The 12,797-nt window shown below is 39.7% G+C and overlaps 1 protein-coding gene across 2 annotated transcripts in view; it reads right to left on the reverse strand.

Moving 5' to 3' along the window:
* The window catches only part of BAIAP2L1 (BAR/IMD domain containing adaptor protein 2 like 1), a 103,450-nt gene that overhangs the window by 24,769 nt on the left and 65,884 nt on the right, over nt 1-12,797 (reverse strand). For both annotated transcript variants that reach the window (XM_087417551.1, XM_004440850.3), the window contains exons 4-6: nt 2,344-2,405; nt 2,168-2,239; nt 170-307 (exon numbers count right to left, since the gene is read on the reverse strand). In XM_087417551.1, the coding sequence (XP_087273677.1) occupies nt 170-307; nt 2,168-2,239; nt 2,344-2,405 (272 nt within the window). The remainder of the gene's footprint in view (nt 1-169; nt 308-2,167; nt 2,240-2,343; nt 2,406-12,797) is intronic.

The following is a 12,797-nucleotide window of genomic DNA, read 5'->3' on the forward strand; positions in this document are numbered from 1 at the left end:
CTTAACTCTGGAAAACTCTGTTCAGCTCAGACTAAGTCAAAATGCTTATTTTTAACTTCAACAGCAGCACAACAGTGAGTGGATAAAGTGGTTGACTGAGGTAAATAAGCTTCCCCCGTAAACTGTACAAATCATCAACAACAAAATAAAATAGTGCTGAAAAGTTCACCTCAATTTCTTTGTGTTCATATTTGAGTGCATTTCGTCCTCCTTGACTTTTCCTTCTGATCTTCTTCAATTCAGCTTGAGATTTCTCCAAAGAATCTAATTTATTCCTGTGTTCTGTTTGGTATCTTTTGAGAGTTGCCTGTAAGTTAAATGTCGTGCTTATTTTGCTGCAGCCCAGTGCAAACTGTCAGGCGGTTATTTTGCTCACATGTCCACTGGGCATGGCTGGCTGAGGCCATGGCTCTGCACACCCCCACACCTCATACTGCCCCCTCCCTTCAACTTGAACATTCGTGGCTTTGTCTGTCCTAAAGTTTCCTGTTTATATGAGGGGCCCTTGACCAGAAGGGCAGCTCTCTAAGGGCAGCAATGTCTTCTTTCTCTCCCAAAGGTTTTTGGACACTGGGCGGTCAGTAAGTGCTTTGGTGAATAAATAAATAATATTAAATCACATGTTCCTGACTCTTTTACGACTTATGATTTCAAGAAACAGAACGTGGGGCCCCATGGTGTAGCGGTTAAGTGCGTCCGTTCCGCTGCTGGCGGCCTGGGTTTGGATCCCGGCCGTGCTCGGACGCACCGCTTGTCAGGCCATGCTGTGGTGGCGTCCCAGATAAAGTGGAGGAAGATGGGCACGGATGTTAGCTCAGGGCCGACCTTCCTCACGAAAAAGAAAAAAGAAAAAAGAAACAAAATGAACAAGTGCAATCACTTCTGGTTATTTTGGGTGCCGTGTAGCAGAGTGTTTAAGAACACAGGGTCTGTGGCCGGCCCCGTGGCTTAGCGGTTAAGTGCTCGTGCTCCGCTACTAGTGGCCTGGGTTCGGATCCCGGGTGCGCACTGACCCACCTCTTGTCCGGCAATGCTGAGGCGGCGTCCCACATACAGCAAGTAGAAGGATGTGCAACTATGACATACAACTATCTACTGGGGCTTTGGGGGTAAAAAAAGGAGGAGGATTGGCAATAGATGCTAGCTCAGAGCCGGTCTTGCCCAGCAAAAAGAGGAGGATTGGCATGGATGTTAGCTCAGGGCTGATCTTCCTCACAAAAAAAAAGAAAAAAAAGAACATAGGATCTGCAGCCTAACAGACCTGGGGTTAGAAGTTTGGCTTTATCCTTCATTTCCTGAATGATCTCAGCAATTACTTAATTTCTCTAAAATCCATGTTTTCCTTCTAATCTGTACAGTGAAGATAGTAAAAGCACCTACGTTATGGAGTTTCTGTAGGGATAAAAATCAGATAACGTATGGAAAGTGCTTGGCATTACATGCACCTCAGCACTCGCAGGTGGTCCTTGGCCTTCCTCTAGGGTACACAGAACATGTGCACGCATGGGCAGCAGGATGATTTGGGGGTAATCCATACTGCTTACAGCCACAAGGGGGTCTTGGGGAGAGGAAAGGGGACTTTGCGTGGCAACAAAAGCAACTCCTCTACAGCAGAAAGGGGAGATGGAGGGAGCCCTATGTACTGGGGCTGGAGGGCCACGTGGAAGGAGAAACTGCTAGAATTGACAATAGCGGGTGACAGGTAAGAGACACCCCGCAGGGGCAGTCTCTGACAATCGGCCCTGGGACTCCCAGGGGGCCCAGAGGGTGTTCTCCCATGGACATCATATATCCTGCGGAGCTGGTTTTCGAAAGCAACAGCTGCATTAATACAGACACAGGTGTCATCCACATATGTGTGTTCTTTGAAAACAATGCTTTCCAGAAGCAGTATGATTCCTTGCAATATCTCTTCTATGCTTTTTAATAAAGATCCCAAGTGTTAGTGAAAACGTGTCCACTCAGCCCAAGGGGACCTTGTCCGATTTATGCGTCTGTGTATATACTCAACGCCAAGCTCCCTCTATATTTGTGGCTGCTGAGTAAACAGTGGGGCAAAGTTCTCCTCGGGCTCAGAGGTCAGGCAAGTGCAGCCCCCCAGAAAGCCGGGCCCCTGTGTCCTCTGCCTGTCTCCATCCATGGAGGAGGAGCAAAACCATGTACTCACATTCATGTATTTTACATCAAGTTCTGTCTTTTTCTCCAGTTCATATATAATCTCTTTATGGAATTTTTTGAACTGTTAACAAAAGGAAATAAAAAATTCATACCAGATTCGAGACTTTAAGCAAAATAAATTTTAAAAATAAATACATTTTGTAAATATAAAAACAGTTCACCTACATTTTCATCAAGACTCTCATTGAGTTTCTTGTGGGTACTTGAAATCTCTATGAGAACACGGCCTGTGAACAAAACCAGATATGTTAGGGGGAAAAGGCATTGCGTAGTTTTTGTAAAGATATTAGGGAAAGTAAAATAGTAGAGTGAAGTACATCCATCGCTGCCCTCCAGAGCCTGGGAGCATCGGGCGTCACCATGGTGGGGGTGGCTTCCAGAGGGACACAGCTGATAGCAAACTTACTTCATCAATAGAATGCCAACTTTGTCTTCACATTCACATTGTTCTTTCTATATTTAGTCATTCCCTAAGCCGAATCCTATTTACCTGGTTTAATTTTGAGATTCTCTTACAAAAGATTACCTTGGTCATTACAGTAACTAACTATAGGAACAAATGACTTATTTTTAGCTAATCTCCAGGTTAATCTGATGATCTGTCAGACATAAAAGATAAAGGTTATTTTATTTTTCTCATACGAGTTCTTATATCGTTCTGGAAGATATTAACACCATGGGAAACTGCAGCAGGAACAGTGCTCTGTCTTGCGTCTCCTGGGACTACACCAATTCTCTGAAACAAGTACAGTCACACGACAGAAGAGAATGCTCCAGGTCAAAAGAGACTTACTCCAAAAAGCAGCAACAAGACCACTTGATTTGCAAAGCACATCTCTGGCAGTTCATGGCAGTGAGCTGCATCTCTGCTACTAAACTCTGATAAAGGCGCCAAGAGCCTCTCTCTGCAACCAAATGGGTCTATACCTAAGAACTGGGAGAGAGACAGAATCATTTGGAACAACCAATAAACCACACCAAACAACAACAAAAGGTGCTGGGTGGATTATCCTACAGTTCAGATAAAAAGGAATTCTTTGGGCAAACTGAAAGGCTGTAGCTGAGGGAGAGTTAAAATTAAGACTGTGGTAGAACATGGGGAAAGAGAAAAAGAATACAGACAAGAACCCGACCTCAGCTATCACCTCTGTATGAATGATTCTACTATGCCCTACTCTCAAAACATTTTAAGACATCTGACTCTCAAACTGCCAGCCTAGTCTTTCCCCTCATCTTCAGACTCAGAAACTCAACCCCTTCCTGAACACATCTACCTGGATGTCCCATTAGGTACCTCATATTCAACATGTCTATAAGTGAACTCACCCCGTATTTTCTAATCCCAGCTCTTGGCTGCCAGCCAGCCAGTCATGAGGGATCAACACCTCCCTACATGTCATACCCAATGACAAAGACTCATTCCTTTGTGCATGTGCTGCCATCACGTGGGCCCCCTCTAGGATGGAACCAAGCCCCTTACTTATCCTGCTTCCTTGGGCAACAAATATGCCAGCCCTTCCCTGCCCAGGAGAGAAGGGATGTGGGAATGACACGTGAAGTCTATGTTCACCCAATAATCTCTTCCGATAGAGGTGGGGGAGGAGTCTCTCCAGTCCCCCCCCACAACACACATTCAAACCTGCCAGATGGACCTCTTAGGAGGCCCCCTCCCATTTCAAGCTCTTATCATTTTTCTTTACTCCCAGCTTGTTCTCTTCTGGATCTTCTTCCTCACAGGTGCCAGGGATCTTTCCAAATGCAAATGTAACATGTCACCCCCCACCCCCTGTGGTGTCCCAGATAAACCAACTCCTCAGCATGAAGCCCACCATGAACAATGCTGCTTAAAATAACCATGGCGGGTGGTGGGGCAGAGAATCCCCTGTAAGGATATAACCTTACAAGTTTATAGGCATATAACCTATAAGTCCCTAAGCACTGTGTGATTCTAGGAAGCTATAACAGAAAAGACTCCTGGATAAACGTGAGAGCGAGGGCAGACACATCCCCAGCACTCATGATTCCACCATGCCAGGTTATCAAGGTACCCACTTTATATCCTTAATGACCTTGACTTCTTTTATCCCATAAGTGAGTTCTCCTCAAGCTCAACATGAAACAAGCCCGAGTTCTTCATAAAGGAAGCCTTTAGATGACCAAGAATATAATTATATTAATATGTCATTTCAGATAGTGAAATAATCTGAGTCACCTTCACATCTGTTTTAAACCCATAAATAACTCCTGGTTGGAGATGAACAACAAACAAGAAAGAAAGCCACGTCAATTATTTGAAAATCAAGCACTCTATTCTTGGCAAGTCAAATCTACTTAAAAAAATTTCTAAAAATAATTTTGCTTAAATCATTTAGAGTGATTCAGGCTAGAAGCAAGGCATTCACATCTTTTTTTCATACTGTCGTGAATGTTATTTCTATAACCTTATACGGTAGTCCCCCTTGTCCACGGTTTCAGTTACCTGCAGTCAACTGTAGGGAGGAAGCATGTGATCCTCCTTCTGACTTATCACTAGAAGGTCAACGGTAGCCTAATGCTACGTTACAATGCCTATGTCATTCAGCTCACTTCATCTCATCACGCAGGAATTTTATCATCTCACATCGTCACAAGAAAAAGAAAGGTGAGCATAACACAATAAGATATTTTGACAAAGAGAGACCACATTCACATAACTTTTATTATAGTATATTATAATTGTTCTATTTTATTATTAGTTATTGTTGTTAATCTCTTAGTGTGCCTAATTTATATATTAAACTTTATCATAAGTATGTATATATAGGGTTCAGTACTATCTGCAGTTTCAGGCATCCACTGGGGGTCTTGCAACGTATTCCCCATGGATAAGAGGGGACTACTAAATAATGTAGATCTCTGAGAATCGTGTTGCCAAAACAAAAGTACGTCCTAGTGCAGGCACTCTGTGAACACCGGCACTGCTGAACTTGGTGCTCTGGCGTGGAGGGCCCCAGCCACACTGCACACTCCCTCATCATTCTCACCCCTCCTGCCCACGGTTTCTCCCTGTGGGCAGCTCCGTGGAAAGGCTCAGTGAAACAGCCCATTCACTCTGTGGGCAGGAATGGAACACCTGACCTCATCCTTGTTATTCCTGTCCCTCACAGTGCATGGAATTTAAATGCCAACCTCATAGCAGCAGCCACTAACTCCTCAGTCATAAAAAAGGATTAAAAAACATCTTTACTGTGATTATACAAGCTGCCAAAAGTGTATCTTGAAACAGGAAATGGCAGCAGCCTTTATGTTCAATCTACAGAAGTGTATTCTTAAATATATGTAGCAAGTGTTACTTTATGTGTGAAATATGGTATCACACACGTTTGTTTACTCTTAGCCCTGTAACCTTTTTCATACATTACATTTGAGAAGAAAAAAATTTCTGAAAAAAGAGGGTGGAGTCAAGAAAGCACAGCCCAGATTCTAATGGAGCAGAACTAACTACACGCCCAAAAGGGAATCAACATATTGATCCCAGAAATCACAGCACTGTATGCACTGGATCAACCATTTCCTTTTTTCCCTTTTAGGTTTTGAGTCAACGTTTCGGGAAGAAACTCATAGTAAGTACAGTACTGTGACTCAGTCCAAATAAATTATATTCTTAAATGGCAATATTAAAGGGATTTAAATATATACATATTTCAAAATCATAAACTTAACATAACTAAAAGTCAATGTCTACCATCAATTTTTCCCTAAAATTCATCCAAATTATAGCTAATAGTGGTATCACTCTAATTTTAGGAACTATGAACAGATATGTCCAACATTTTGGACAATATCATATAAAGATATACATTTAGCCAATAGGCAGTAGGGACTTAAAAAATTAAATAAAAATTAAAGAGTATTACTGGTATGAACATGTAGAAAGTTTTTGTTTGAAATATAGATTAGTTATTGGACCATTAATATATTTTCAACTAGATAATTCTTCATCAATTCACAGTATAAATACAGAGGAACTTGATGGAGACTACTAATGGATCTGAATAGCACAGAACATTTGCTGAACATGTAGGCATAAATATTTTTCACTTATATTTTATCATGGATAATCAGAACACATTTATTATTTCCAGAGAGCACAGAGCAATGACTAAGTCACATACTACTTCCTCTATGTTACTTCAGGTGGAATCAGACAATAAAAAGGGTAGAAGGCAACCTACTACTGGCCTAAAGTTGTACCGTATGGGTTAAAATAAAGCTAACCAAAAATGTCACGGAAAAAAGGATATACTTTTTCTGACAGTTTTCCAAATATCAAATGTGATGAGCAGAAAATATAATGTTAGTAAAAGCAAATTAAACACAGATGGGATATGTTAAATACACAAGTATGTACACTCAAGTTTAGAGTCACCAGCACTGAATTAGTACAAAGGCAGATTATGTCGTGAACATGTAACTCAACTTGAAAGGCCTTGCCAGCATCTAAGAATAGCTCTCAGTGGCGGCCCACTCTCAGTCCCCAGATGCAGTCAAAAGTGCTGTCCTTTGATCAGTGTCAATACTGTACAAGTAAACAATGTGCATGTGGAGATAATGCCAAGTAAGTGATAGAGTGAGCATTTCATTCAACATTCCTCCAAAAATCTAGCTTCTGACTTAGCCAACTATAGTACCACAGTTCTAATTAATGTCTTGCATGGAGACTATAATTATTCCACCACTGATCATGATTTATCCCATCTTATGAAAACAAATGGGACAAACAGAAGTTATATAATAGAATTATACAGTGTTCCAAAGTTCTTTCATTGTCTGAGATGAAAGTAAAAGTGCCAAGTAACATTTGACTTTGACAAGAAAAAATGTATTTTTTAATCTCTAGGGTAGCCACTAAAAGAATTAAGTGCATATAACTAGCAAGCTAATAGGGAAAAAAATAGTCAAAAAGAGGACTAGAGAAGAAACGAACATAGGACAGAGAGTAGAAAGCAAAAAGTAATTACAATGAATGTAAATGGGCTATATAGTCAACAATTAAAAGACGAAGATTGGTAGAGGAAGATGGGCATGGATGTTAGCCCAGGGCCAGCCTTCCTCAGCGAAAAAAGAGGAGGATTGGCAGATGTTAGCACAGGGCTGATCTTCCTTACAAAAGAAAAAAAAAAAAAAAGACGAAGATTGTTAGCATTATAAAAGCAACAACATCCAACTATATTCTGCTTACAAGAGACATACCTTAAATACAGTGATACAGAAAGGTTGAGAGCAAAAGGATGGAATAAGACATATGGCAAACACTAACCGAAAGAAAGCTGATGTAGGTATATTAAAACCAAACAACAAAATAGACAAAGTAGTCAAAGAAGGCAAGAAGCATTATTAGAGATAAAGCCATCATTTCATAACGGCAAAATGTTCTATTCATCTGGAAGATAGAAAATTTTTGTATCTGTATGCATCTATTAACATGGTCTCAACATATTTAAGCCAAAATCAAATTATAAAAGAAATACGTAAATCAAAAAAATCCCTGTAAGAGACCTTAATGCACCTCTCTTAGTAAGCTGATAGAACAGGCAGACAAAATAGCAGTACAGATATAGATGACCTGAATAATATGATAAATAAACTTGATCTAGCAGACATATAAAGAGTACTATATAATACATATAAAGAATTCTCTCTCTCTCTCTCTCTATATATATATACACGCACACACTGTATATATAAAAAATATATATCCAAGAACTTCATTTTTTAAAGCAAACAGAATATTAAAAGCGGACCAATAGAAAGCCTCATTATATTTCAAAGGACTGAAACCATGCTGAGTATGTTCTTTAACCACAGCACAATTAAGCTAGAACCTTAACAAAAAGGTAACTTAGAAAACCTCCAGGGGGCTGGCCTGGTGGCATAGTAGTTAAGTTTGCACACTTTGCTTTGGCGGCCCAGAGTTTGCAGGTTTGAATGCCAGGCATGGACCTATGCACTGCTCATCAAGCCATGCTGTGGTGGTGTCCCACATACAAAAATAAAGTAAGATGAGCACAGGTGTTAGCTCAGGGCTAATCTTCCTCAGCAAAAAAGAGGAAGATTGGCAACAGATGTTAGCTCAGGGCCAATCTTCCTCACCAAAACAAAAATAAAATAAAATAAAAAGAAAATGTCCACATATTAGAAACAAAGAAACAGACTTCTAAATAACCTATACGTCAAAGAAGAAATCACAATGAAAGTTAAAATTATCTTGAAACGAAATGAAATGATAAAGAAAATACAGCATATAAAAACATGTAAGATGCAACTAAAGCTGTGGTTAGAGGAAATTTATAGCCTTAAAATGCATATATTAGAAAAGAATGTGTGAAAATCAATGCTCTAAGCACCTATTTCAAGAATTTGATAGACAAAACAACATGGATGAATTTCAAATACATTATGCTAAATGAAAGAAGCCAGATGAAAAAAGCTACATACTGTATTATTCTGTTTATAAAACATTCCAGAAAAGGCAAAACTGACAGTTCTGATAAACAAATCTGCCTATCCTAGGACCCAGCAATGCTACTCCTAGATATACTCCCAAGAGAAATGAGTGTATTTGTTCACCAACAGACATGCACAAGAATGTTCACAGCAGTTTTATTCACAATATCTCCAAGTGAGAAACAACCCAAACATCTATCAACGTTAGAATGGATAAACTATGGAATATTCACACAATGGAGCAGGGAGACCCAAAATCTATGTCAATTCCTCTCAAATCCCTGGCTAACAACTAAACTGCACAAGTACAGAGTAAGACACAAGAAATGCAGCTAAGGCAACAGCTGGAGGCCTGGAGAGATTAGCAGAGATTCTCAGCAGATACACAGTATTGGGGATGAGAGTCTGGAATTCCAGTCTCACCAAGTTCCAAAGGCTTGGTAAACACCAGAGGCTTCCCACTGAAATTGAGAAGGGCCATACCTTAGGAATAAGGACTAAGTCACAGGACTGAGGGCTATGCCCTAGAACTAAGGGTAAAACCAAAATACATCCACCAAAAAAAAGTCTAGAACTAAGCCTCCACAAAATCAGGGTGATCCATCAGTAATTTAACTGCTAGAACAAAACTCCACACTCTTAAGAGGAAGATAACAGAATCCAGAGTCTCTACAACATTTTACCACAATGTCCAGAATGGGGGGAAAAAAAATCAGTAGACATGGTGAGTGGTAAAACTACAAACTCTAAACTCTTTTTAGTAGGGTCATTTTTTTTGGGGGGGGGGTTCCAAAATACGTTTTATAGTTCTAAAGGTAATATTTAAGTTTACTTATAACTTTATTATATAAATTTATAACCTAAGATTATTATAAATTTATAAAATTTCTAATAAATCCAAAATTATTTTAGATGTAACAAGATTGAGAAAATGTGTAAATATGTTGATGTTATTGGGAGCCAAGGTTCTTACACACTTCCAAAATATGTAAATGTCTGTGCATATGCTTATTTGTATATATATGTGTATATATGCATATATATGTATATACACATCTATTTGTGTGTGTGTATGTATACAGTATATACTATATCCATGTATATATTTCCTAGCTCTGTTTGCTGAAAGGACCAAGACAACACCTCAATAGCAATGAGAATACGTGGTATCCAAATCTTGGTTTCTAATATCATTCTTCACTAAAACGAACTAACACTCCTCAGAAAAATAGCTGCTGATTCCACAACTGAGGCACAGAAGGGACAAGATGAGCCTGGAACATACTGTTATGCAAAAAAGTAAAGAAGTGCATACGAGTGAATGAATGAATGAGTCAGCTTGAAGGAGCTCCTACTGGGCATATATGGGACATTTTGAGCACCAAAATAATTAAAGACAGTAATAAATTATAAATCATTGAGAAAATCTTGGACTCCATGAGCCCATAGCAATAATAAATAGATAAATAAAAAAAGAAAGAAATGGGGGACAGGGGAGGGCTCCTGCTAAAAGTAGAACACCAAGTGCCAATAGGTAAATACGGAGGGAGTGTTAGATTTGGAAAATCATCACTTTGCAACCATCACAATAAAAACTGGTTCAGGCAAAAATCATTAATAGATACTAAATCTAGGGTACATATGTTGATGAGGAATAAGATATGTGCGCAGTCTGCAAGTGTTTCCCAACAGATAGCTTATTAGTAGCAACAGAAAAAAATAGTAACTGTTAACAGTGGAGAAATCAGACAGCACCTTCACTGGAGAATCAAAATTAATGTCACAAATGAGAGGCAGATGAACACTGTGTGCCCATATCTGATACTCTGAGGACACAAAGTGACTTAGATAGCATTCCAGCCAATAATGTATAACCTGAATCTCATCATGAAGACTTGGCATTTAAGAGTTATGATCTTGTGTTCCTGACTATTCATCCCCTTTTAGGGTTTCTGATAAAGGTTTATCTCATACCAATTCTTTATTGCAGTATTAAATTTATTTAGTTATTTATTGTTAAGAAGAATAAAATTATTTCATCCTCCTCTAGTGGTTAATCCAATGCTGGTTGATGGAGGTAAGGGAGAGAGTAAGAGGTGTGTTGACAGGAGAAATAATATCAATGTTCTACTTATTTAATAGCAAGATCTCTAGCAACCTCAATCTTAGAAAATAGTAGAAATGGCCACAGATCTGAAAGTGAAAAGTCCTCTCAGCCAGACAAAAGTTGTAGCCACAAATGTAAACATTTTTCCCCCTTGGAGAGGAATGGAATCCCTTTTAGACACAGAACAAATAAAACTTACTTTTATATATAAAACTAGAATGGGCTGCCCAAAGGACATCAGTTTTTCATAATAAAAGGCCAGCAGCTCCTGCTGATCTCTCAGTGATAGAACACAAGGTCTTCAGGAAGAAGAGCTCATGAAGAAGGGGAAAGGCTGGTCAAGGAGGCTGAAAAAGAGCGGGTACTGTGAAAGCTAAAAGATTGGAAGCATCTTCAGAAAGTGGGGGGCTCTGGACCATCATCACCCACAGAGAGCTCAAGGGACATAAAGACTGGGCAAAAGTCAAAGCATCTACAGGAAGATGCAATGGCGCCAGACAGGCCTCTTAATGCTGTGCACACCTGGGAAGTTACTTAACCTCTCTCCAGGTAATCGCACAGAGCCTCGGTTTTCTCATCTGCATAGTGGTAACAAGAATACAGGCTTGGGTGAGTATAATGCTTTCCTGTGCTCTGAAGAGAAATACTGGCTGGTAAGGTGTGTGTTTGTCTAGACAAAAGTAGCAAATTAGTTCAATAATGCATTATATACACCAACAAAATAAGCCCACACACTCCTCAACACGCTATTTTCTGGGTGAGTACTCATTTTCTGGAAATAAAGTTCACATACTAGGCTGTCAACTTGTAACTAGTCACCATGTTTGTTTTATTCTTTTTTTGTTCCTTACATACATATATCTATGTATTCTTTAATACACTTTAGTATGCTTAAAATGTTTTGGAATACTTCTTAAAATTTACCAAAAAAGGGAAATAGACACCTACCTCTCCTCAACTCAGCTCAGCATGCCTCTCATGTTTCTTCCCCCATTCCCAGGGACCCCAGAGGAACAACTGGCAATCTCTTATTATCAAAAAGAACACAGAGTATACTCTACTTTTCTCTACCTCACAGCCTTTTACAGTATTAAACAGAATACTTAGCACCTCAGTTTTAAGTATTGACAATTCTCCTGTAGTTAAACCATATCAGGATTGATCCATTAGAGAACAGACACATCTGGCCACTTTAGGTCAGAAACCAACTGCAAGGGTACTTCCGGTTTCTGCTCCAACATGTAAAGAGCTTGGAAGTCATCACTCCCTTACTCACAACAAGAAACAAGCTAAACAAACTGAAAAAACAAGAACTCTTCTTAGATTCACCAGAGAATTAAGTTCACAGGTAAAGATCTGCCTTGAAAACTAGAGTCAGGCTAATGCAGATAAATCATAGTTTACCGGGACCAGAAACTGATGCTCACTGTGGACTAGCTTGACAGTTAAAAACTCCAGGGGGCTCCGTCTCAGGAGGCCCCCACACTTTCAAGACTTGTACCTCTAAGAGCCCCCCCCATCAGATTCTTATTGTGAAGAATGGAGAAAATCTCCCTGGGGCTTCTGGCATGGGGAGGGGGAAAGTAACCATTTTGAAATCAGCCCAGCATTGTTCTGTTCTGTGTAAGGACAACCCTCAAGAGAACCTACTTTACTAAAGCCTTATCTGACCTGAGGAAGATAATTAGCTAACTCCAGCCCTGTCTCAAGTAAGGGGGGTGGGGAAGGCTAAGAAACTCTTCTGAAGGTCATATCCCAGGTACTGTAGCCCACCAAAAAACAAAAATACCCCAAAAAAACAAAAAATGGAGATTTAAACATAAGATTAAGAATGGCCCCCCTCCCCTATACTTTACCACCACATCACCCATCAGCAGGGCTCCAGGATAATAACAGATTACGTCTGAGACTCCATTTAGAAGGATTTTTAAAGAAAACCCAAAGACAACAGGAGAGACAAAAACAAGGACACCAGAGGAAAACTGAAGTTCTTCAGAGAGAAAATCATGTAGGTCAGAAACCTGGA

The sequence above is a fragment of the Ceratotherium simum genome, chromosome 26 (genome assembly GCF_057802395.1).
Source record: "Ceratotherium simum simum isolate JZ-2026a chromosome 26, ASM5780239v1, whole genome shotgun sequence".
Lineage (NCBI taxonomy): Eukaryota > Metazoa > Chordata > Mammalia > Perissodactyla > Rhinocerotidae > Ceratotherium > Ceratotherium simum.